At 59.9% G+C, this 24,422-nt stretch overlaps 2 protein-coding genes across 3 annotated transcripts; both read right to left on the minus strand.

The window, feature by feature from the left end:
* Positions 1 to 1,418: 1,418 nt before the first annotated feature.
* DDR2 (discoidin domain receptor tyrosine kinase 2) lies at positions 1,419 to 14,254 on the minus strand. Its single transcript, XM_040072763.2, has 17 exons — positions 14,180 to 14,254; positions 10,595 to 10,695; positions 8,747 to 8,849; positions 8,398 to 8,629; positions 8,167 to 8,314; positions 7,923 to 8,028; positions 7,366 to 7,549; positions 7,052 to 7,295; positions 6,899 to 6,961; positions 6,642 to 6,772; positions 5,924 to 6,134; positions 5,232 to 5,455; positions 4,980 to 5,116; positions 4,415 to 4,606; positions 3,931 to 4,159; positions 3,275 to 3,424; positions 1,419 to 2,853 (listed from the first exon to the last, which is right to left on the minus strand). Exons 2-17 carry the CDS (start codon positions 10,683 to 10,685, stop codon positions 2,716 to 2,718), a joined length of 2,583 nt encoding a protein of 860 aa, XP_039928697.1. The 5' UTR covers positions 10,686 to 10,695; positions 14,180 to 14,254; the 3' UTR covers positions 1,419 to 2,715.
* A 2,000-nt stretch (positions 14,255 to 16,254) lies between these two features.
* UAP1 (UDP-N-acetylglucosamine pyrophosphorylase 1) lies at positions 16,255 to 23,622 on the minus strand. 2 transcript variants are annotated; one of them, XM_040073477.1, is made up of 10 exons: positions 23,328 to 23,622; positions 23,047 to 23,251; positions 22,184 to 22,359; positions 21,752 to 21,924; positions 20,455 to 20,648; positions 19,941 to 20,084; positions 19,407 to 19,595; positions 18,930 to 18,977; positions 17,034 to 17,100; positions 16,255 to 16,817 (listed from the first exon to the last, which is right to left on the minus strand). In XM_040073477.1, exons 1-10 carry the CDS (start codon positions 23,617 to 23,619, stop codon positions 16,725 to 16,727), a joined length of 1,581 nt encoding a protein of 526 aa, XP_039929411.1. In that variant the 5' UTR covers positions 23,620 to 23,622; the 3' UTR covers positions 16,255 to 16,724. The 2 variants fall into 2 exon arrangements, with proteins under 2 accessions (XP_039929411.1, XP_039929412.1); XM_040073478.1 differs by lacking the exon at positions 18,930 to 18,977.
* Positions 23,623 to 24,422: the final 800 nt, after the last annotated feature.

The raw sequence follows: 24,422 nt of genomic DNA on the forward strand, positions 1-24,422 counted from the left end.
CCCTTCCCCTTCCCCTTCCCCTTGTGCCCCTCAGTGCCGCTCTGCTCAGCCCTGCCATCCGTAGCCACCGAGGAACGTTTTGTAGCCCAGCAGAAATGCCCAGCAGGTCGCAATTGCCCGGGGAGGTCTGTGTGCGCAGGGCCATCCGGGAGACCTCCGGGGCAGCCCTGCTCCTGGCGGGGTCCCAGCTGGAGCAGAAGATGGACACACCGGACCCCACAGCTGCCCTCCAGAGACCCCAGCGTTGTTACCGAATGCGAGGCCATGCAGATCATGCAGGGTGCCCGGGCACTGGGAGCTGCAGGTGTGCCCCACCTGCCCCAGTGCTCCCAGCCTGCTGAGGCACGGCTGGGACGGGCCACCCTGAGCACGGAGAGGGCATCCGAAGGGACAGGCAGAGGGGCACCAATTCCATGACGCGAACAAAGCCCGTCCTCGTCTTTGACACGCTCAGCAGGGATGAGACATCCTCTGCCGCAGCCAGGAGGACCACGCGGGAGACCAGCCAGCCTCTCTGCGGGGCACAGCCAACCATCCCTGCCCTCCCCTCTCCCAGCCTCTCTGCGGGGCACAGCCCGCCATCCCTGCCCTCCCCTCTCCCAGCCTCTCTGCGGGGCACAGCCCGCCATCCCTGCCCTCCCCTCTCCCAGCCTTTCTGCGGGGCACAGCCCGCCGTCCCTGCCCTCCCCTCTCCCAGCCTTTCTGCGGGGCACAGCCCGCCATCCCTGCCCTCCCCTCTCCCAGCCTCTCTGCGGGGCACAGCCCGCCGTCCCTGCCCTCCCCTCTCCCAGCCTCTCTGCGGGGCACAGCCAACCATCCCTGCCCTCCCCTCTCCCAGCCTCTCTGCGGGGCACAGCCCGCCATCCCTGCCCTCCCCTCTCCCAGCCTCTCTGCGGGGCACAGCCCGCCGTCCCTGCCCTCCCCTCTCCCAGCCTCTCGGCGGGGCACAGCCCGCCATCTCTGCCCTCCCCTCTCCCAGCCTCTCTGCGGGGCACAGCCCGCCGTCCCTGCCCTCCCCTCTCCCAGCCTCTCTGCGGGGCACAGCCAACCATCCCTGCCCTCCCCTCTCCCAGCCTCTCTGCGGGGCACAGCCAACCATCCCTGCCCTCCCCTCTCCCAGCCTCTCTGCGGGGCACAGCCCGCCATCTCTGCTGCCGGACATGTCCTGACATGGATGCTGAGCCCCAGAGCATCCTCCCTCCCACCCGCTGGGATGGACAGCTAGTGTGGGTCAGCCACCTGGACTCTTGATCACCCTTGCTCCAACTCTCAGGCTGTTAGCTGTGTTCCCACACCACATCACAGGCACACAGTGCAGCTCCAGAGCCCCCCAGCCCCGGGGTGCCCGCGGGGGAGGCGAGCTGAGCTGTCTGCAGAAGCGCCACAAGGAAACCATGCAGCCAGATTCGTGTACCGAGTGTCTCTTCAGCGGGTTTGCCCCTACACATAGGTGCATCTACTGAATATACACATGCCTTAGCCATGGGATACTGGAAACGGTGCCACGCGCACCTGGTGGCGCTGAACTAACGCGTACAAAAGTGTGGAGGGGTCCATGGATCCTCCAAATCCACAATTCCTCCTGTCCAGCCGCAGGAGGGTCCATGTTTGGGGTGTGGTGGGTAACCTGCCAGGGCACGTGGCTTTGGCACCTGCCCAGTTTGCCCAGGATGCTGCCAGGTCCGGGAGGATGGACTGGTGCCAGAATGCTGTGGGGTGCTCAGGGTGGCAGAGCCCAGCTCAGGTGCTTCAGCTGGGCTGTGATCCCAGGCTGAGAGCCAGAGAGAGCTCAAGTGCCCTGCTCCACGCCTGTGGGGTTGTTGTAGGCGTGGGCATCAGGCAGCTGCCAATGAAAATTCTGCTACATGCATTCCTCTCCTGGCAGATGAACATGTGGGTTAATCCTGGGGGAGGAGGACCTGGAGATTTCCCCATGGAACTAAAAGATGCCAACTGCCATGCATCACCCGTAGGACATCCAAAATGCATTTCGTGGGCAGTTGAGCTGCCCTGGAGTGGCTGTGGTCAGGGAGGGAATGTCCCCTCGGCACAGGATGCCCACTCCTCCCCAGCTGCACTCTCCAGCAGCTGGGTGAGGTGCCAGGAGCACCCTCCATCTTCTCCCTGTGCAGCTGGGGCTGGCCAGCAGGGAGGGTGCTTCCTGCCTCTCCATGGGGCACGTCCAAAGCCCCAAATATCCGTGGAGTCTTTGCTTTCACCTCGTGATTGCACAGCCCACTGAGACCTGGTGGCAGCTCCCAGCTCCTCCTGCAGCAGGTGGTGGCTGCCCGTCTGTCCCTGCTCCAGCGAGCACACACTCGCACACACCCCTTCTTCCCCAGGCGCCTGCCCTGCGTGTGGGCCAAGCGTCCTCATGGAGAAAGTCCAGCGGAAGTTTGTCCCCTCCAGCCAGGGAAGAGAAGCCGCTCTGTCTCGGTCCTTGTCACCAGGAACACACTGCATCAATAAATAACCCTCAGCCAAGCCCGCGCTGCTCCCGGGCTCGGGCCCATGAGGCAGCGGAAGGTCTGAGCCATCCCACGCCGCGGGGCTTTGCTGTCCTTGGGGCTCTCCTCTGAGGCCTCACTGCACAATGAGAACACAAGCAGCTGCTTGGGGTTTATGGCTAAGTCCAAGAGAAGTGGCTTCGGTTTGCATATGGGGCTCCTCTGGGGACAGGGAAGGATGGGGACCAGGACAGATGGGAGCCAAGGGTCATTCTTCACTGGCTGAATCCTGGAGAAGGCGATGGATGTCGTGGAAGGAGGGACGATCTTTAGTGTCCCGTCTCCAGCAGCTGAGCATTAGCTTATAGACTGAGTCAGGGCATAGCACGGGCTGGGGAAGGTAGGTCTGCAAAACAGAAGGCAAAAACGGCAAAGAGAATTACCGCCACAGAAACCAAGGTGCAAGCTGCTCCTGGAGAGCCCAGTTTCTCGGGGTACCCCATCGCTCCATGGCCCAGGGTGGGGGCTGTGCTGACATGTGCCCAGATGCCACAGTGAGGCAAACGGGAACACCTGCCTCTGTCCCCTAAACCCTAAATGCTGCAGTGGGGTCAGTGAGCAAGCAGTGCCTTGGGCTGTGTAAAGTGCAGGGTTTGCCACAATGGGCCCTTCACCAGGATTCCTCCCTGGAGGAATTCCTGTCCCATAGCTGCCTCACAGCCAAGCTCCCTGCTTGGTCACCTTAACAGCCCTCTCCAGGCCCCTGATGTTCCAGGCATACCACTGGCCCTCTTGTCCCATCCCATCCCATCCTGCCCCATCCCTACCTGCCGGCCCTGGTCCCGGAAGAACTCTCCGGTGTTTTCGATGACCTGCTCATCAGACATCTGGGAGTAGGGCTGCTCCCGGCAGAGTGTGAAGGTCTCCCACAGCGTCACTCCGAACGCCCACACATCACTGGCCGTTGTGAACTTGCCCTGGCCAGAGGGAAGGGAGCAGGGTCAGGCGTGGGCTTTGCTCCATCCTGCTCCAGAAGCTGTAGGTGCTCAAGGATCAAAACCTTGTTCTAGATGCTTCAGAATCCAGATCTGGGCCCAGAGAACTGCTTGGCCCCACAGGTCTGCTTTCTGCCTGGGGCCAGAGCCTGGTGAGCTCCAGGTCTGGCTGGCAGTAACTGCTCTGAGAGCTGGGGCTTGCCAAGGACACAGCCCCCTGCAAAGCTAACTGACCATGGCCAGGATAAAATGCCAGCATCCCGCTTAAAGGATGTCCTGCCCTGGGACATCAAAAATCACCACAGTCCCCCCAGCCTGCCTCAAAAAGCTGCCACCACTCCCGCCTTCCCCATGCTACACCCCAAATCTGGGCTGCAGTGAGCAGAGACCTTGCCGTCCCTCCTGCACCCCCCAGCCCAAGGAAATGGGGCAGTGAGCACCCCCAGAGCCGTGTCAGTGTCCGTCAGGAGAGCCCAGGCCCTGCGTACCAGCAGGATGCTCTCCCAGGACATCCAGCGGATGGGGAGCACCGCCCGACCCTGGATGCGGTAGTAGTCCCCGCTGTAGAGGTTCCTGCTCATCCCAAAGTCGGCGATCTTGATGGTGTAGTGCTTCCCCACCAGGCAGTTGCGCGTGGCCAGGTCTCGGTGCACAAAGTTGAGGGATGAGAGGTACTTCATGCCCGAGGCGATCTGGGTGGTCATGAACCGCAGGTCCCTGTCGGGGGCACACAGGACTAATGAGCGGAAGGAAGGATGGAAGGAAGGAAGGAAGGAAGGAAGGAAGGAAGGAAGGAAGGAAGGAAGGAAGGAAGGAAGGAAGGAAGGAAGGAAGGAAGGGAGGGAAGGGAAGGAAGGAAGGGAAGGAAGGGAAGGAAGGAAGGAAGGACAGCAGCCAGAAGGTACATGGCTCCAGGCAGGGTGTCCCAGGAGCAAGGAGTGCGGCCTGTCCCAGCTATCCCAGGAACCCTACCTGACAGTGGGTGCGTGGCCAGCAGTGAGGCTGCCTGCCTGCTGGCGGGACAGAAACTGGTTGAGGTCCCCGTTCTCCATGTACTCGGTGATCATGCACAGGGGGTCATCTGTGATGCACACCGCCAGCAGCCGGATGATGTTGGGATCCTTCAGCCGCGACATGATCTTGATTTCCTTCAGAAAATCATTCCTTTCCGGAACAGAAACCACACAGATCGGATAGACAGACCCAGAGGGGCACCGAGGTGAGCACACACTGGCCAACAGTGCTACCCACCCGCCCAAGCCTCCTGAGGGACCTGTGGGGCCCCTTCCCCTGGGACTGGAGAAGACGAGCTCCAGGGTGGGCTCAGCAGGTAGAGAGGCACTGGGGAGCTGGTTAGGACCAAGGATCCTGACACGTGACAGCCCAGCGTTCCCAGAGAGCGCAGGTGCCTGGTCCTTGCAGCTGCACTGAGCATATGGCTAATGGAGACAGGGGATGCTTCTCCAGGATCCCAACTCCCCTGGTGAGGCTCTGCACAGGGGCAGTGCCAGGGTGTGTGCCCCCCCTCAGCCCCTACCTGGCATTCTTGTTGGCATCTGCCCGCAGCATCTTCACAGCCACCAGTACAGGGCAGCCAGAGCTGCCATCCAAGCCCTCCAGGGCAAAGTCCTTCCCTGTGAACTTCTCCATCCCCTCCACTTCACAGAGGTGAACCTGTGGGAGCAAGGGACAGCCATTACCTCTGCTCAGCGACAGCCTCCCACAGCCCCTGCGAGCTGGGAAGAGCTTCGCCCGAGCCCTGCTCAGAGCAGGCCCAATTCCCGCTCACCTCCCCAAACTGGCCTTCCCCCAGCTTCTCCTTGAAGGTCAGCAGCTTCCTGGGGAACTCCTCGACGGCCACGTCCTTGCCGGAGAGCAGGTCCATGGTGAGGGCTGGCACTGAGTAGGTGTTGCCGCCTGTCACACCCTGCAGGTTCACAATGTCGGCCTCTGCGTAGTGCGGGACGCCCTCGGGGACGCTGGCCTGCGACGGCTTTGCGGGGCCACTGCAGCCTGGATGGACACAGCGGGGCCGGCCCTGCCGTGGGTGTCCTGCCCTGCACCCTCTGCTCCCTGGTGGCTGCTCACACTCTGTCCCCTGCCTGTCCCACAGCCCCCGCACTGCCCCACAGGGCTGCATTCCCGCAGGCTGCTCCACTCCTTCCCCACCAACGGCAAACACACCAACCAAGCCCTGAGCACCAGATGAACAGAGATCTATGTCTGACCTCCAGATCATGGAGGAAGAGGTGCCAGAGCATCCCAAGGATGATAGTGGGACACAGCTTAGTCTGGCAGTGGACGTCGCTGACGGCTCTCTGTCACAGGCTTTGTGTGACCTTCACGTGGGCTTGTGTGACCTCTCCCCTCCGTGACAAAATGTTAGGAGAGAGGCCAAAAGCCAGGGCTGGGGAGAGAGGGCTGCAGCAGGCTCAGTGCATGGTCGACGGCTGTGAGCACACAGGGTGTCCTGGCCCTCACCTGCGTCCTCCTCCCCTGAGGTGAACTCGGGCAGCTTGCGGATCAGGCGGGAGGGCTCCTGGTAGTCGGGTCCCAGGGGGAAGATGCGGTCGTAGGTGGAGCTGGACTCCTGCTCGCTGGAGGAGGAGGAGTGGTTGTGGTTGAACATGCTGGATTCGCTGGGCAGGGAGAGGCTGACCGTCATTTCATCATCCAGCATCCTCCGTGACGCCTGTGACAGCGGGGCAAGGGAGGAGAGAGGTGGGGTTCCCCACAGCATGGGCAGGATGGGGCGTCTGGTGTTCCATGGTACCAGGGATGTGCCCAAACCTCCTCTCTAGTGCCTTGTCCCTGGGTTGCAACACCTGCCTGGGTTTGTCCTCATGTTCCCCCCTCCTCTTGTCTGCCTCTATGGAGAAGAGTTTGGCTTCATCAGTTCTGTGAGCAACCTTGGTTAGGTGGTGGCTGCGGTGAGAACCCTCCACACCCAGGCTCCTGTTCCCCAGATCAGCTTCAGGACAGAGGGATGGACAAACAGGCAAGTCCCGAAGTCACCACCCTGCTCAGCTAAGTCCCCTTGCTTGGGAGATGGGTGAGAAGCACAGCATTTCTGAGGAGGGGAAGGAAGCATCAGCCCTTGCATGGAGTCTGTTTTCTCCGTGCTGAGCTCCCAGAAGAACCTGCCCGGAATGAGCCCACCACCACAGAGCACCTCACCAGCCACACCATGCTTGCCCACCTTCTCCAGCATCTTCTGCCAGAACTGCCGCCACAGTATGATGACAATGATGGCCACCAGGATGAAGATGATGGCCACCAGGCACCCGATCAGGATGCGCGTGTTGCTGTCGTCTACCTTGAGCGTGGGGTCTAGCCGGAGAAGGGGACAACGAGGGCCAGAGTCACAGTGGGGCGTGGGGAGACCACCCGCCCCTTTCCTCTGTGGGACTGGGCACAGCCCCCACCCAGCAAAGGGTGACAGCGTCCCATGCTTACCGTAAGTGGTGGGGACCACGGGTGCCTCGGCGGGGGGCACCGAGTTGTTGTACATGGCTGCATCTGGCCAGAGAGAAGAGAACATCAGAACTATCTCCTAGAGCCTCCCACCCAGGAGAGCTTTATCTCCATGGAGCTCGTGGCAACGGTTACCTGACTGGAAGGTGATCTCACTGAACATCATCCAGGTGTCAGCGAAGTAGTACTGGCATTTGATGGCACTGGCCATGCGGTGGAGCAGGGGCACGGTGACAAAACGGGCGCTGGGATTCACATCATCCAGCACCAGCACCGAGGAGACGGCACTGGGCTCCCACTCGCTGGCGTCGGCGCGGAAGTAGCACTGCACCTCCTTGAAGATCTTCACGCCTTTGGCGAACATGTTGTTGCAGTGGACCTGTGGGGCAGCCTGTCAGCACGGTCGCCGAGGGGCACAGGGAGGGTGGCAGGGCCGGGGGGGGGTGGACCTTCATGGCAGTGAAGTTCCTGATGCGGTCGAACTCGAAGGTGATCTCCACGTAGCCGCCAGCCGTGCTCTCGTTGCGCCAGCCCACGTAGTCGTAGCCCGGCCAGACGTGGTACTCGTGGGTCTGCGTGAAGTCATCCAGCCCCGACACCCCGTCCGTCAGCTGGCCCAGGCCCTCTGTCATGCTGGCGGCGCAAGGGGACAGAAGGAACGTGACTCTCACCAGTCCCATAAACCTGCGTCACCCAGCACCCCCTGGCAGGACCTCATGGGCCCTGGAACACTCGGGGAGGGGATTCTGTTCCCGATGTTCTCTCTGGAAAAGGCTGTGGGATGCTGAACATGTGGTGCAGCTAGAGCAAATCCAAGGGAAGGGCTGGGGCTGCTTCCCCCATCGCACTGTCCCCCTCACGACGCGCAGCCTTCCGCTTGCCTCATCCCCCACCTCAAGGACACCGCAAGCATCTGCTCTGCTGAGGATCAGCCTGGCACGAGCCTGACAACGCAGGGAAGATACCTGCCCCTCGCCTGCTGCCCAGCATGGCACCCAGTCCTCACCTGTACCCAAAGGCCCCATCGTACACCGAGTCGTTCAGGTAGATGATGGTGCCCCCGGGGAGGACCAGCTGCTGCCCGACTGGCGCGTTGTAAGACACCAGCCCATCTGCAGGGAGGGAAGGGTGAGCGCATGGACAGCCCGCCAGTCCCGGGTGCTGCAGGACAGACAGCCCCCACCGGGATGGCCAGCACCCCAGGATGGGAGCTGGGGACACGGGGAGAGGCGCAGGACCACACCACCCACCCAGCCAGACACAGCCGTACAGCTCCACACGCAGGCAGACGTTCATGGAGTGGTCAGTGACAGGGAGGAAGCGGACAAAGCGGGCGATGAGGGGCGGCTCCAGGTCCTTGAGGACGATGTCGTAGGTGTTGGTGTTTCCATCCAGCACCTGGAGGGAGAGAAGCACAGTGGGGATGGGCAGGAGGAGCCTCCTCACCCACCATCTGATGCAGCCTCCAGCCGCCTCCTCACCTGCTTCCCGTGCCGGTTCCTCCAAGACATCCAGCGGGTGCCATCCCGGCTGTAGTTGATTTTATACATGGGGGAAAACTCATTGCCATGGCCCTTGGCATGGCGCCCCTGGGTGCCCACCAGCGTGATGAAGTGCAGGGTGTGCAGGTCGATCTGCAGGAATTCCTTCAGGTCATTTGGATCCACCGGGGTCTTGGGGCACCAGGCTCCATCGCCACCCTCCGAGTCCAGCCTGCGAGCCCAGAGCAGAGCAGCCGTTTGCAGGTGGCCGAGGACGGCCCTGTGTCCTTGTTCCTCCATGCCAGCCCAGATCCTGCTGTGGCTGTTGCAGGAGGATGCCCACACTCACCGTCCGTACTTGGCGGCCGTGGAATCAGACCAGTGGCTGGAGGCTGAGATGTCCTCGTCAGGGATGTGCCCACCTGACATTCCCAGGGGGTACCGACACACCGCTGCAATGACACCGGCAGGGTGCTGAGCAGGAGGGAATGCCTCCATAGAAATAGCCTTGGCTGGAGCGCATCCAGAGCAGAACTCTCCATCCCTCTGGCTTACAGAGACAGGATGAAGCAAGAAGGGGACAGCCCTGCCAAAGCAGGCACCTTCCCGAGCAAGTGAAGCCTGTGGCCAGAAGTGGATGCCAGCCCAACTCCAAGGGAAGTGGGAAGAAGAGAAGGTGGCTCCAAGGGCTGACAGGCACACCGGGCCCTGTCCCCAGGGATCTCCTCAGCCTTGCTGGGAAGGATCTTCGAGAACCTGTGAGCTGGCACTGCTGTCCCCATGCTCCAGAGGGCTCACTCCAGAGGCCACTTGGCCAGAAACCTCACTGGCAGCAACTGTGCTCTGCTGTCCCTGCCTGGGGGAACAAGCGACCAAGATAGGCACTCGTCCTCCCTGCTGACCCGTCAGCTCCCATCACCAGCCCTGCTCCCAGCCTGGCTGCGAGTGGAAAAGTACCCGGGACGGCAGGTAGGCTGCACCCCTGAGTGGCAGTCGACTCCCTCAGCTCTGCATCCTCGCTGCTTCACAGGAGTTATTTTTTCACGCCTGGCTGCCAAGAGCACTGGTGAAAGGGAGGCTTGTTTGGCCATGTTTACCGTCTGGCTGCCGGCTCCAGCCCACCGCGCTCCTGCCACACACCACCCCGAGCAAACACCCGCACCGAGGTGGCGAGGACTGGGCAGGACGCTATGCCTGGGCCACGTCCTACCCCACAGCCCCTGGCTCACCTGGCACTGCACCTGCAAAGAACCCACGTCCCTTTATGCCACCATCCTTGGGACACCCAGGGACCATATTCTGCATCAGGCAGAGGGATGAGCACATCTTCATCATGAGCACTGGCACAGTGGGAGCATCTCTTCTTGTCTCCTGCTCCCCCACTTGTGATGTTCTGCAGAGCACAGATCCCACTGAATTCCCAATTCTTGCCAAACAAGGAGCCAGCCCTGTTTTTTTGTCTTGGTAATAACAATCCTGGCCAGGCAAATCCAATTCTGCCAGCCATAGATGTCTGCAGAAGAAACAGGATTGCCTCCCTAAGTAAGCACCGCGCAACCTCCAGGGAAGACTCAGCTAACTCCTCCCACAGATGGAAGAAGCCTTTGAAGGGACTTATTAAAGGGATTCCCTGCGGAAGCCTTTGGAAAACCTGAGTTCTGTCCATGCCTGCAGCACAGGATGGGGCTGAGCCCTGCAGAAACAGCCATCTAAACACACTTGTGCTGCCGGCTGGTGCAGTGTTGTGGTTTCTGAGCAGAAGCCAGGCACACAGTCAAGCCACTTCACCAAAGCCAGCCTTGGTTTGTTGCAAAACTGCCAGAGAAGGTACAGCCCAGCAGAGAAAACAATAGCTTGGCACCTGGCAGCCTCCAGACTCAGTGAGCCCCCATGGACAAGAGCCCAACTTAGAGCTCAGGCTGTAGTGCTTTGCCATGTTCAGCACCCTGCCAGCTGCCAGGGGCAGGACAGCACCCGTGGCACGCAGCGGGGGCTTTACAGGTCACTGCAGCTGCCCAAGTGAGCTGCAGGACAGCAGGGTGACCAGGTAGGGGCAAGCCCGGGGGGCTATCACATACTGCTCCCAGAGCTGAGAAAGTCCAAGAGATGATGGAGATGACGCGAGTCCAAACTTGGCCATCTGGCAGGAGAAATGAAATTATGGCATCTGCAGCCACCTGGTCCCTGTCTGACTTACCGGGGTTGACCTGGGCTCTGGCAGCACGTGGGACATGCAGCAGCAGCAGCAGCAGCAGCAGCAGCAGCACCGGCCTGGGGGCAGCCAACATGTCGGCAGTCCTGTGGAGACAAGAACCGGGGCTCGTCACGCTGAGGAGGGGGCAAACACCAGCCCTGCTTGCCAGCTGAGGATGGGAGCACTTCTCCTGCACAGGACCCCACCTCAGCCTCGGAGGAGGAACAGAGCCCCAAGTCTCAGACCCGTGATGGTGGTCACAGGGGTCCTGGACACCACCCCTGGGAGCCACGGTGCGCCACATCCACACGGAATGGCCACAGGACCCGTGGGAAACTCCTGGAGCTCTGCCCAGGGCCAGCACTGGCCACCTCCACTGCGGGGCACAAAGGCTCTGGCTTGGCCGCCCACCCCTGGCCGCCTTTGAAAGCAAGAAGCTGCACAACCCCATCACATAAGACAATAATAGCAGGGTGCCAGAGTGGTTTCCTGCCTGCTGGCTCCGGAGAGAGGAGAGCAGATAATTGTCCGAGATTTACAGGGTATTTACTGTGATAGCTCCCCATGGCAGAGTGGATGCCAGGGACATGTGTGACACAGAAAGGTGTGACAGAGGACATGGGAGCCAGCTTGCACCCTCTGCCTCAAAGGGAACATGGGATGGGGCTGGAGGGGACCTGGGGGTCCTGGGAACAGGGCTTGGGCCACGGCACAGAGAGAAAAGGGAGTGGTGCTGCTGGGGCTTCTCCTCAGAGAAGACAAAAGGATCTCCCCAGGACATAGCTGCCCTTGTATCAGGGCTGCCACCACAGCCATTGCCTTGCCAGTCCCCAGCTGCCAGGAACCCCCAGAGCCTGGGCAGCTCCCACTGTGCCCATACACCTCTAGGTGAGCACCATGGGGTTTGGCACTCTGCCGGGGGAAGCACCAGAGACACCCCTAAACATCAGCAACCCTGCCCCAGGCTCCCTGGGCTCCCCTTATCTGCCAAGGGCACATCAGCACACCAGCACCAGGTGCAATCAGCTCTCTTTCTATTAAAAAGGGCTGTTTTAATCTAGTTTAAACCCATGTTAACCTTTGAGAGAGCACCCTACTAACCCGGGGGTTAAAGGGACCGCAGCTCCTGGCCAAATGGGGTCTGGCTGGTAGGGTAAATCTCAGCAGCAGAGATGTCTGTCCTGGCTGGCACACCCTTGAACCAGCCCAACACCACACGTGAATCCCTGGTTGTGTCCCTGCATCGTCCCACAGCCTTGTCCCCACCACCAAGAGAAAGGCTAAACACACCCAAACCAGCTGCCCACATCCCACAAAGCCAGCTGGGAGGTGCTGGATGTGGCCCTGTGCTGCCACAGTTGGGGTTTGGCATGGCAGGAGCGAGACCAGGGCTTGCTGCAGCCACAGCAGCACTCAAAGGGAGAGCTAAACCCCAGGAACTGCCACCTGCACTCTGCACCCCACAGATCCCTGCTGGATTCCTGGGGGACTCTCCCAAACACCACAAGCTCTGCAGGAGGCACAACTGCACTTGGGATCATTTCCACCGTCCCCTTTTTTCTAATTTTCTTTTATTGTTTTTTGTTTGTTTGTTTGTTTTTGTGTTTGGTTGTTGGTTTTTTTTTTTTTTTTTTTTAAAAGCACATACGTGGTTGCATTTTGTTCCCCTATTCCTAGCTGGGAAACTGTAGCTGGTTGCAACTAATTCAGCTGCAACTTGGAATTTCAGCTGCATTTCGGAGAGGCACTTGCAGGAGGCTCCTGTGTTTGATGATGGCTGATTCCCCCCAACATTAAAATATTAATTTCCTTCTGCATTCCAAAAAATATCCAGGGATATTTTTCCCCACTATTCTTTCAGGCTGAGTAAACTCTTTAAGCATCAGGATACCAGATGCTGTAATCTCCTGCAGAGAATGCATTTACATTTAGCCTAGCATAGGGAATTCATCCCCACGTAGCCACTGGGAAGTGCTCACTGCTCCTCAGGGCTATGGGGCGGGGGGACAGTGTGAGGACAGTGACTCAGGCCATGATGATGAGGGCTAAGGGACACGTGGTCAAACGGGCAGTGCTGGCAGCCCAGCTGGAAATCAGTTTTGTTCCACCAGCCCTGCAAAAGGCATGGCTTTGCAATGTTTTTTATTTGCTGAAAAATGTTTGCTGAAAATTTTCAATCACTGGAAAGTTTTAGTGCAGAATTTTTGGAGCTCCTCCCTGGCATCACCCAGGCTTCGAGTTTCCCTTGGCTGCTGCTTTTTTGTTGTTTTCCCTTCTTATTTCCCTCCTTCTTTATTCTACCGAAATAACTGAGGGAAATAACTGGGGGGAAAACTAAATCCACATTTGTTAAGAGACAATCCCCACCCGAATCACGGTCCCTCTTGCTGTCAGCCCGTTCCAGGTGAGGTCCCCACCTGGGTGAGGTCCCCAGCTCGCTTCCCAGGCGGGCACTGCCACCTCTGCAGGCACTGGAGGAGCATCATCCATGAGGAGGGGCCCGGAGAGCAGCAGCCTGCACACCTTATGCACACCTTATGCACACCAGGTCCTGGACACGAGTCTGCCAGGACTTGTAGGGCTTCTGTTGCAGAGCCCCTGTGCTCACACGGGGCTGGGGCTGCCGTCCTGCTGGGTGGGACACATCAAAGCCACCCTCAGGGAATGTCCCCGAGTGATGACAGGCTCACTGTGACTCGGGCTCGCCGGCCCAAGGGTGTTTGGATAAGGGGGTTCAGGACTCCTGCCCCAGCTGGCACTACAGCCCCCAGCATGCCGTGCCGCCGGCAGCCTTGGCGGGAGCACGGTGCAGCATGCCGGGACCTGTAGTCCTCTTCCCTTCCAAAAATGCCATTTTAGACTTTTTCTGGGCTGGATGCAGCCCCATTTTCTGCAGCAGCAAGTGCCTCCCCAGTCGCGGGCTCGCTGGCTCAGCCCGGGGCATCGCAGCCGTCCGGGGCGTGAGGAGCAGCCAGCACGTCCCCATGGCTCCAGGGCCGGGAGCCCGGGGACACCGTCCTGTGGGTGCTGCGTCCAGCAAGCGCTCCACGGTAGCCAAAAGCTCCCAGCCCTGCCCCACGCTCCGTGCCACGGCCTCGCCTCGCCGCCAGCGGGGCTCCGCAGCATCGCCCCAATGCCACCCGGGGCCGGCAGCCACGAGTGGGCTCCCAGCACCAGCGTGGGGGCACGATGCTCACGAGCACCCGAGCAGCGAACTCCTCTCCCCAGCGTGACCTGGTGCCTGGCTGGGGGACCCTGGGGACAGCAGGGCCTCTCTGGCTGACCGGCACTGCCAACACACACATAGGCGGGAGCTGAGGAGGGAAACCAGAAAACGCCGTCCTGGCACGAGGCACAGGGGGAAACGCTGGCACTGAGGGGAGGGAGGGGAAGGGGGGTGTCACCTGGCGAAAAGGGGTCAATTGTCACCTCCCCGAGCGACGACAGTACCCTGCTGCTGCCCCAGACGCTTCCCAGACAGACCCACACCCCGGCCCCTCTGCCCGCGGAGCGCGCTTGACCCATATCCCCTCAGAACCCCAGGGCGGGGAGGGTGAAACGCGTCCCCCCGCCGCCGAGAGAACTCACCGGAGCGGGGCGGCGCAGAGCGGGTGGGCTCCGCGCCCCTCGCCCGCGCCGGGGGAGCCAGGTGAGGAGCGAACTTCCCCGGGCTGATGCAAGATGCCTCTGCGAGCTCGCTCGCATTCTGTGGATTCCTGGGAGCCGGCCAGAAGTCCCACAATCCTACATCTCGCACATTTGGTTTCAATTAGGGAGCGGAGAGGGGGAGCCAGTCAGCGATCCGGGGCCGGCTTTTTGGCAGAGGTTATTTTCCTCGGCCCGGGGGAATGTGTGCAAAGCTATAATTTACAGCAAAACCCATTCATAGCGCAAGAGAAAAAAATAAAAAAGGCCCCGTGGCCAGCGAGGGAACTTAAAGCAGTAGGCAACGTTCCGCTTCCCAGCGCTCGTCCCGTGGCTGTGGCACGGCACGCGTGTCCAGGACCTCCTCCTGCACCGTGGGGCCGGGTAGGACATCCCCAAAAGGCGGGTGATGGGGACACTCCACAAGACCCCAGAGCTGGCCCAGAGGGTCCCACATGGGCTACCCCTTTCCAGGCCCCTGGGGGAAGGATTTGGGGCTGCTGCACGGGCACGCACGGCCTGAACAGCAGCCAGAAAGCCAACCTGGCTCAGGGCACGGGCTCAGTGCCCCTGCTCCACGAGCTCCACGCGGAGTTGGTGGCCTGACATCATTTCCAGGCACTAGCCCGGCACGGAAGCCACCGGCTACGCAATGGGGCAGGGAGAAAATAATTAATAATACTACTTTACTACTAATAATGGGCTCACATTAATTTTTGTGCAACAGCAAAAAAACCACAAAGAACTTTTTCAAATATATTCTTTTAGACTTTTTTGACTGTGTTGAATTCCACGTTCACATTATGGGAAGGAAGTAGCACCCACTGGCAGCAGGCCAACAACTCCCTAAAAGGCTTTCCCGTCCGACTAGACACCCCAAAGCCCCCAGGGCTGTACCCTTGCTCCTAAACCAACCTCTTTGCCAGCCTGAAGTCTCCAGCCGTCACAGGCAGGGGAAGCCACCCCCTGCCCCCAGCAGACATTGGTGGGCCTCATCACTGCCACCAGAGAGGCTGCAGCTGAGCCAGCACTGCCCAGAACGACAGGGGCAGGGCAGGCAGGGCACAGCTTCCTCCGGGCTGGCAAGGAGCAGGTCCGAGCAGTGCCCCATGTGCTGCCCCAAATCAGCTGGCAAGAAGCACAGGCTGCCCTACGTGCACACTGGCACAAACACCAGCCAGCTCTGCTCTACTCCCCTCCTGCTACCTGGAATTGCTGCTCAAGTAACTTGGCAGCAGCCAGCCCCCTGGCGCTCTGTCCCAGGACCTAACGCAAAGGTGGTGGTCTGCAAAGCCAAAAAGCCAAAGGCTTGGCCACACACAGTCCAGCCAGCCTGGGGTGAGCCAGCAGCAGGCACAGCGCCAGCCAAGGACCCCCCACACTGCCCTGGTGGCCCAGTGCCTGGGGAACCAAGTGCTTGGCTGAGCCCGGGATGCCCAGCAGCCACCTTTGCATCCAGGGGGCACATGGTGACTTACCCCAGAGGGAGTGGTTTGGGTCACAACCCCAGGGCCTGCAAGGGAAAATCCCTCCCCAGGCAGCCACAGGGTAGTAGGAGGCTGTGACCACATCAGGATCAGGATAGGAGGTGGCCAAGCTCTACAACCTTCTTCCCAAATAGGAGAGGAGGCAGCACAGCTGCTCTGCCCGAGCCCATCAGGACAGCACATTCCTCAGCAGTGGGTTTGTGCAGCAGCCAGAGCCCCTCCATGAAAAGCAGAGGGCACATGGCACTGGTGCTCAGTGCCAGGCTGGTTTCACCCCGAGCACTCCAGCAGTGCAACACACCTGCCTGTTCCTACTTGCTCGAGGCTTGCCACTGCAGAAATGGACAGGAGGGTGCAACTCTACTTCCTCCAGGAACACCCCAAATGAGCACTGCAGGCCGCAGGCCCTGTCTGCAGCCGCCCCAGACAGCCACCCTTGCTGCACTGAACAGAGCACTTGGCATGATGCAGTCAGCTCTCTGCTCCATGAGCCTCTTAGTGGAAAGTCACTGTCACTCCAACACCGCCAGATGACAAACAGGAGAGACTCAGAGTTTAATCGGGTGCTTCCAGTTGTGCAATATACAAAGGATGACCAAAAGGGGGGACATGGGCAATGGCAAGGACCCTATTAAAAAAAACACAGTCGCGTAGATTTAAGAAAATTAAAAATTCAAGATTAAACCCAGCCCCGTACCATAAAAATCCTCTCTGCATGTACAATGGCTATTACTATATACATGTTTAAAAATAAATGCCCACAGCCTGGCATGCAAAGAGCAGCACCACAGCTGTGCTTTGTGGCAGGGCAATCCATAGTGTTTGGTTTTTAAATTAAAGTATAAATAGAAGCACACAACGTGCCAAGAACCGAGTGGGTCAAATCCCCATCTGCAGAGGGCCAGAGCAAGCTGAGCAGTCCCTCCTAGGTCCAGCCATCACTCTTCACGTGCCTGAACTCCTGGTGGGATGGGCAGCCCTGCCTGGGCTCCATGCTGCCACTACATCCCGTTCTTCACCAGCTCGTGGATCCCATCCTCGTCAATGATCAGAGGTGTGCGGAACTCTCGGTCCTTCACGTACTTCTCCAGACCCTATGGGAATGAGAAGTGGCTCATCAGGAACGCACTGCACGTCAGCTGCTCACAGGTGCCTCTGCTCCCCTCCTGTGCTGGCAACCTGGGGGGCAGTGCCCCAAAAAGCTCCCCAGTGAATGAGAGTCACTTTTGTGACTTATCCCCTCACATGTGTGCCCTGCCAGCCCAGTCCATCTGCAAGGGCCTCCTGAGCTCTGCAGAGCCAGTACTCACTTCTCCTCCGTAGGAGACAAGGGGAGAAATTTCACATTGGATTGGCAGGTCATTTGCATCCTTCAAGCTGCAGAGAAAAATATACAGTCAGGAGAGTTAGGTACAGCCCAGGGGGGGACACAGACAGGGCCCAAGATCTGCTGAGGCCAGGCAGAGGGCTGGGGGCTGTCTGGGGCCCACACAGACCCCACCAGCACAGAGCTGCCCTGGGTTAGTCAAGCCTTGCGTGCTTTCCACAGAGGTGCCAGCTGAAGTTTAGATACCAGCAGCGACTGAAAGGGAAAAGAGCTTTAGATGGGACTTTCTTGATGTCTTTCCATGTGTGTATCTAGCAGTGCCTGTGCCCTCAGCCCCCATGTTTTTGAGTCTCCCTTTCCTCCTCCTCCTGCAGCCCTGGGGTGATGTGAGATGCACTCACAGAGCACCTTCCTGTTTGGCTGGACACAAGAGGTCTTGCTTTAAGCCCTCTCTTGCTTAAAGTACAACCTGGGGACACAGACTAAGCCTTTCTGCTCACTCAAACACTCCATGCAGCACTGTCTGCTCCTCCTGCCTTGCCTGTTAGATCAACTATCTTGGCTCCTCTGCTCTGCCCGTGAGCTGGAGCTGGTGAGCAAAGTGTCAGAACCACACGAGTGCTGCCCACTGCAGCAACGCTGCTGGGCAGGGGCCCATGCTGCCTGCTGCCACCAAACTTTGTGGGACACGCTTAGATGATCCCTGGATCCAGCTGGCATGTAAGACTGGGGGTGCAGCTGTGTGGACCCAACAAGCAGCCATGGCAACAGCACCCCAGGGTGCTCCTTCCCACCCAGGCAGGCGTGGGAGGATGCCATCCGTGATAACGCTTCCTTCACCCAGGTCAAAGCTTGTTCCTGCTGCCATGCACTCACTCAGCCCCCTCCTGTCCCAAGTGTCAGTAAATACTGCTCACACATCCCAACCCACACTGGTATTTAGCTTGAGTGTTAGATTCAAGATAGTTGTTAAAAAAAAAAAAAAAAATTGACATTAACTGGTAATGAAGGGTAAATGTAGGACAAGGTGCATCCTTTCTCTGACATGTTAACTAGTGTGATTGCTTTAGTCATAAGCCTGAAAACACCTGGAGTGTGGAATTAAAAGAGATAAAACAGCTGTATTCCACCAGAAAGTACCTGAAGATACAGCTTCTGAAGGAGGGGAAGATAACAAGATTGCTTACTCTGTGAGTCATTTACACTCATTACCAGCTCCAAGTCCCAGCATGCCTGTGTCTACAGGACATAGAAGAGTTAAAGCTTCCCCGTGTGTTCCCATAAACTTTCAAGCACCGAGCCAGGGACTTTCCCTGGTGTCACGCTCTGGATCTTCCAAACTCAAGAGCTGGAATCACACAAAGCCCAGCTGGCTGCTGCATTCAGATTCACACGTGCTACATCAAAGCCTGCCTGACGTCTGCTTCATGGTATTAATCCTGTTTCGGTCTGCCTGGACGCCTGGTGGACACCAGGAGATGGCAGCCATCCCCAGCTCTGAGACTGGCTGGGACCAGTCCCTGCTGTGCTGTGACAAACAGGGGAGTGGCATCAAAGGACGTGCCAGGGTGTTTGCCAACAGCATCCTGCCTGTGGAGTGACCTTTGGGGGCTCGCGTGCAGTCAGCATCAGATGCCATCCTGCATCTGTACCAACAGCATGAACCCCATCCAGTTATCCCTGAGGAAAGGAGCCCAGCAGGGAGCAGAGCTGCCTGCACCCACCACCATGAGAAGCAGCATCCCCTATGCCAGTGGTGACATGCCCCACCGCCCACATGCGGCCCCCGGCCCCGTTAGCCTGGCACGCTGCTCTGCCTGCAACCCGTTAGTGCCTAAGCACAGCCCCGCCACCATGCACCTGGGACACGAATAGTTACTTGTCATTGACATCTGCTGGGCTGCCAGCTGAGCTTCCGTTTGTGATGCTACACGGGAATAAACAAGGGTTAGCGAGGGGGACAGAAAACAGAGAAAAACGAGTCTGGGGCTTGCTGATCCCTAAAGACAGCGGTGGGAGGTCTTGTGGTTGAGGGATGTGGTGATGCCAGCCTGGCTGCTGCACGGATCTGCTGGTGTACTCTGACCTTAGGGAGCCACCTCCCCCCTGCAGAGGCTGTGCAATGGAGGCTGGCAGGATTCAGTTCACAGGTGCTGAACTGAGAAGGAAAGCTGCTGCTGTCTGAGCAGCGCTCCTGTTCCCACCACACAGTTCACTCCCAGCTCTGCTCCACAGATCACCCAGGACAGGGGCCCCATAGCTGGTCACTTCTGTGACACTGTTATCAGTACTGGGATTGCCTCGTGCTTAATAGCCAACCCAAAAAGGAGCAGAAGTGACAGGAGAAACAACTCACCGAGGGATGGCAGGGATGCGCGTGCCATTTTCATCCACAAAATGTCCCCCTGCATTGAGAACCCAGCAGTGGTGCAGGGACATCAAGGCATGTCGGGCTGTGGTGGGGTTGTCCTTGCCATTCTGGCTGTCCGCGTTCTTCAGGGGAGAGAACTCATCCTCGCGCAGCACTTCGTACACCACGAACTTCCTGGGGGAACGCAGCGTAGGGGGGTTGGGTTTGGAAACTGTGGCTGCTTCCCCTGCCAGTGACTGAGCTGGGCCCACAGCCCTCCCCAGCCCACACCCACAGGCTCTTTTCACAGACATGCAGGACAGAAGGAAGGGCCTGGCCTGTAGGGTCAGATGTTCTTCTGGCACAGGAGCAGGGCTCAGCCCCACAAGAGGCACGCAACACCCATCCCCTCCAGCTGCCATCTGATCCTGATCCCGGGGCATTGCCAGTCAGCATACCCTGGCACAACCCCAGAGGCTCTCAGAGCTGCCCCCGGGAGAGCCAGCAGCCAGCCTGGACCCCAGAGAGCAAAGGACATACTTGGAAAATTGGAAGATGTCAAAGACAAACTTCTCCATCTTAATCCCGTTGGGCTTCTCGGGCTGGATTAGCTGCCCTGTAGAGATATCCACATGTGGGATCTTCTTTTCAGCCACGTGGTGCTGCAGTTGTGGTTCGTAAGTGCTGCAATGGGCCAGGAAAGAGATGTCACTTGCCCAAGCAAAACACGTCCCCAGCTCAGACACTGCTGCCCTGCTCTGACCCCGGCTGCCCCAAGGCACGGGATGCTCATTCCCATAGCAGCCAGGAGAGACGGCCCCACATGCCTGCACTCTGGAAGCAGCATCCAGATATGGGCCGGAGAAACCTTATCTCAAGGAAGGGGCTGTGCAGAGAGGTGAGGGTCAGACCAGCTGTGCAGGAGCCAGACATTGGGGGCCTCATCCCAGCACACCTGGAGCTCACCCAGCAGAAAGCAAGGCACAGCCAGCTCTGCTCAGCAGCAGCACTTCAGCACCAGCATTCCTGTTCTGGCACTCCAGCAGGCCCTTACTTGACCACATCTTTGAGGAAGGCAGTGGTGAAGTAGTGATTGGCGATGTTGCCCGCGTTGAAGAGCAGCCGCCCGTCGGGGCCCCGCTGCTGGGCAGTGGCCAGGGAGATCTCGCTGTACTCCACCACCTGGTACACACCGTCCACCCGGCACACTACGCCCACCGGCTCCGTGGGATTGGTCTTCTCCACCACCTGCCCGAGGGAAGCACTGTCAGGGAAAGGCACCCAAAACCCCACACTTCAAACACACTCCCTTGTAAATAGTAAATAAGCCCTCCCTAACAAGGCTTTTTCCTCTGCTGGGATGGGGATGCTGGAGCCCCCCCGTCCCAGGTGCTTCTGGCAATGGGGACTAGGCTGTGATGGCAGGGCCGGGTGACAGGTGTCAGACACACCCAGACGTGACAGCAGGATGTGGCGCCAAGCCAACATGCAGCTGGCAGCAGGCACAGATATTTTTAGCTAGCTTGCTATGCACAACCAGAAGGCTGCTGGCTTGGCAGAGCCATCTCCCTGACCTTCCTCTCCTCCTTGCACCTCACACACCTCCATCTGGGTGTGGGATACCCCAGCAAATCCTTACCCACCACTATCACCACAGAGTGGTGGCATGCAGGGATGCAGGGCTTTCTCCTTTCTGCATGCTTAAGGTTTATTTCCTCTTTTGTTCATGCAGACCAGGAGAAACTGCCTTCCCTTTCTCAGCTCACCCTGTGAAAGCTGCAAGGCCAGTAAGTCCTTTCACTTGTTTTCCAGAGCCAAGCCCAATGCAAACAAAACCTTTGGCTGTCAAGCCAGTCTTTAAGTAAAGCTTTAAGTGTGCAGTGTCCTACCCACAAGACATGGGGCTGGGTCCAATGTCAGCTGCACCCACCACATCCTGGTCTGGTGCCCAGGATGGCAGGCTGGGGACAGCTGGCAGCTTATTGCAAGGATCCTGTCTGCCTGTGCCACCCTCAGCCACCCAGAGAAGAGCTGCCCAGCATCTGGGTGTGTGCCAGGGCTCCCAAGCAGCCTCCTGGCCCCGGGGGGACCTCTGAGCACCAGACCTGTTGGTGCCACATTCCTGTGTGAGGCAGAAGAGCAGTGCCAGGTATTCTTAAGGATGCCAGGGGCAGGTAGGACTACCCTAGGGGCAGCAGGACTCTGGCAGCATGTGTTACTTCACCAGTGAGCCCTCCTGGTTGTGACAAGCCAGCAAATGAAGGGTGAAACATCAGTGAAGCTGGGCAAGGAGCAGGACAGACCCCACCCAGCTCTGCAGAAGCAGCGCCTGCCTACTCCCAAAACCATACCTTGGCCCCACAGTCTGCTCCCTTCTCCAAGCAGAACCCAATGAACCTGGGGTCAGCCACCTTCACCAGGATGTTATCCACACAGTAGACATGGACACTCTGCACCCCCCTCCTCTCCATGTCGTCCATGATGCCATGTGAGCCCAGGGCCCGGTACAGGCCCCCGTTGCCATCTGCAGAGGGAACACACCACTGGGGCTGCAGCAATGCCCCACTGTCCGTCAGCCACCCATGCTCATCCTCCTTCCCCGTGATGTGGAGGGTCATTAGCCCAGCCATACCCCAGCCTGGTCATACCCCTGCCAAGACAGACACCTCCCAGCCTGAGTCAGCCATGGGCCGGATCACAGTGAGGACTGCAGCTGTTAAAGCTGCTCCTCAGCACCACGTCTCACCCCTGGCTGCCTCCCCTGTCAGCTCCTAGCCACCAACCTGGTGCCATAGCAATCTTGCCCTTCTCCTCCAGCAGGATTTTCCCATCAAATCCCAGAGCAGGCAGCATGCCCTGCTGGAAGAAGATGACATTCTCCTTCTTCAAGCCAAAATACCGATGTTTCTGGAAGAACTCCTTGGTGGACTCCATAGTGCGGCCACTTGTCATGATGTACCTGTTGCAGAGTAGAAGTCACCCAGTGAGCAAGGAGGAGAGGCAGGGTCTCACACCCCTCATCCCAAATGTGGGGAACACCAGATCAGGCTTTTTCCCCCTCCACACTTAGGAGGATTTGATCTGCTGTGGTCCCACCACTTTGACAAGCCAATGAAGGGTTTCACCCTTCCCTGCAACACATATCTCCAAAACCATGCAGAACCGTGCACAGGACACCCAGCTGCAGTGGCCAGCTCTTGCCTTGTCTACAAAGCACCTCAGCAGCTCACCTCCCTGCCCCCCACCTCGCATGGCTGCTGTCCTGCATGGGGACACGAAAGCCTTTCCCAAGGGCCTTGGGACCGAGTGTGACAACGTGGGAGCTGCCAGTGCCATCCTGAGCCTTGAATCACTCACTCGAAGAGCTATGCCCCTTACAAAGCATTGATGTAAAGAGAGGCTACGCCAGTCCACGGTCCTTGGGCTGCCGAGTGATTCTGCATCAACCCGGGGGCTACAAAGGGAGGAGGGCTGCACCAATCCAGGCTAACCTCGGGCTGCCAAAGGGAACGACACCAACCCAGAGGATTGCGGGCTGCTGACACCCAGAGAGCTACGCCAACCTACCGGGCCCGGATCCACCAGTGCCAGCTGGACCCTGTGGGCACCACCCCACCAGCCCTGTCCCCCCGAGGCCGGGGCTCACCAGGGGATGTGGCAGGGAGTGCCGTGCTGCTCCTCCGCCATCTGCTGCAGCCGCCGCAGGCGCTGGGCCTGGAGGTGGAAGAGGGTCTTGCGGGAGGGCAGCCCCACGTCGCACATGCCCTTGGGGTAGGGGACGCCGAGGCGGGTGCCCTGCCCGCCGGCCAGCAGCAGCACGGCCACGCGGCTCCCCGCGATCTCTGCCAGCCCTGGGGGAGCAGACACGCGTGGGGCCCGCCGCGCCGGCTCCGCGCCGCGCCGAGCCCCGCCGCCCCGCGCACCTACCGCGGCTCTCCCAGCGCGGCACCAGCCCGCGGTCGCGGGAGGCGCTGCCCAGCACGTCCCGCGGCACCGGCTCCATGCGCGCGTCCAGCCCCGTCACCGCCGCCGCCCCGCGGGAGCGGCGGAAGAAGCGGTTGATCTCAGCCACGTCCATGTGGCACAGCTCGGCCGCCAGCGCCCGGCGGGCCGCGCCGTCCAGCTCGGGCCAGAAGCGCAGCACATGGTCCTGCCCGCCCGCCGCCAGCCGCTCCCGCAGCTCCGCCATCGCACTCCCCTCAGTCCCGGCCGCCTCCATCACTCCCGCCGTCAAGGGACCGCCGCCCCCCGCCGCAATTTATACACCCCCGCCGGCCAATGGCCGGGCCCCGCATCACGTGGTGCTCGCCGTCCGCCCAATGAACGCCGGGGGAGGGGCGGGACGGCCCGCTCCCATCGCGGCGCCGCCGCCAATCGGAGCGGCGCTGCCGCGCCGGCCGGGGCGCGCGCTGCCGGCTGCCGTGGCAACGCGCGCCACGTCAGCGCGCGGCCCCGGCGGGCTCGGGGGCGGTGGGAGGAGAGGGAAAAGCCCCAATCCGCCCAAAAAGCGCCGTCGAGGTCTCTGCGGAGGACGAGTCAGCCCGGCTAGGCCCGCCGCCCTTGAGGCGTCAGCAACGATGACACACGCGCCGGTCCGTGCGGTCATCGGGGTCGCGTGGTATCCCAGAATGACAGAAGGTGCTGAATGGGAATGGACCCTCGGGGCCATCGAGCCCAGCTCCCGGCCCCGCGCAGGACACCCCCGGGAGCTACAAGATGTGCCCGAACGCCTCTGGAGCTCTGCCAGGCTCGGTGCCGGGACGCGGCCGTGTCAGAGCGGGCTGCGGCCGAAGAACCGCTCACCCGCCGCCGCCTCGGCCCACGCGTCCCCCGGCAGCGGGCCTTGTGCCACTGGCGGCATCTCCCGAGGAGGTCCTGCGTCAGCAGCCCTGCGGAGATCATCGTTCTGGGAACCCTGACGCCAGCGCCAGGGTGGGACGCCCCTGTGGGGCGTGAGTAAGCGGTGCTGCCGCAGGAAGCCGAGCGCCGAGTGACCGGGAGGGGATACGCTATGGACGGGTA

The sequence above is a fragment of the Hirundo rustica genome, chromosome 9, assembly GCF_015227805.2.
Source record: "Hirundo rustica isolate bHirRus1 chromosome 9, bHirRus1.pri.v3, whole genome shotgun sequence".
Classification (NCBI taxonomy): Eukaryota; Metazoa; Chordata; class Aves; order Passeriformes; family Hirundinidae; genus Hirundo; species Hirundo rustica.

What these genes read in the sequence shown, in the direction of transcription:
- UAP1 (XM_040073477.1), bottom strand. Translation starts at nt 23,619, where the DNA reads ATGGAGGCGGCCGGGACTGAGGGGAGTGCGATGGCGGAGCTGCGGGAG. An exon ending in GACATCTTCCAATTTTCCAA is followed by an intron (nt 19,596 to 19,940) that starts GTATGTCCTTTG and finishes GCGTTCCCCCAG; the next exon opens with GAAGTTCGTGGTGTACGAAG. An exon ending in CCAGCAGATGTCAATGACAA is followed by an intron (nt 17,101 to 18,929) that starts GTAACTATTCGT and finishes TTTTCTCTGCAG; the next exon opens with CTTGAAGGATGCAAATGACC.
- DDR2 (XM_040072763.2), bottom strand. Translation starts at nt 10,685, where the DNA reads ATGTTGGCTGCCCCCAGGCCGGTGCTGCTGCTGCTGCTGCTGCTGCTG. An exon ending in ACGGCCGCCAAGTACGGACG is followed by an intron (nt 8,630 to 8,746) that starts GTGAGTGTGGGC and finishes CTGGGCTCGCAG; the next exon opens with GCTGGACTCGGAGGGTGGCG. An exon ending in GTACGGCTGTGTCTGGCTGG is followed by an intron (nt 8,029 to 8,166) that starts GTGGGTGGTGTG and finishes CCCTCCCTGCAG; the next exon opens with ATGGGCTGGTGTCTTACAAC.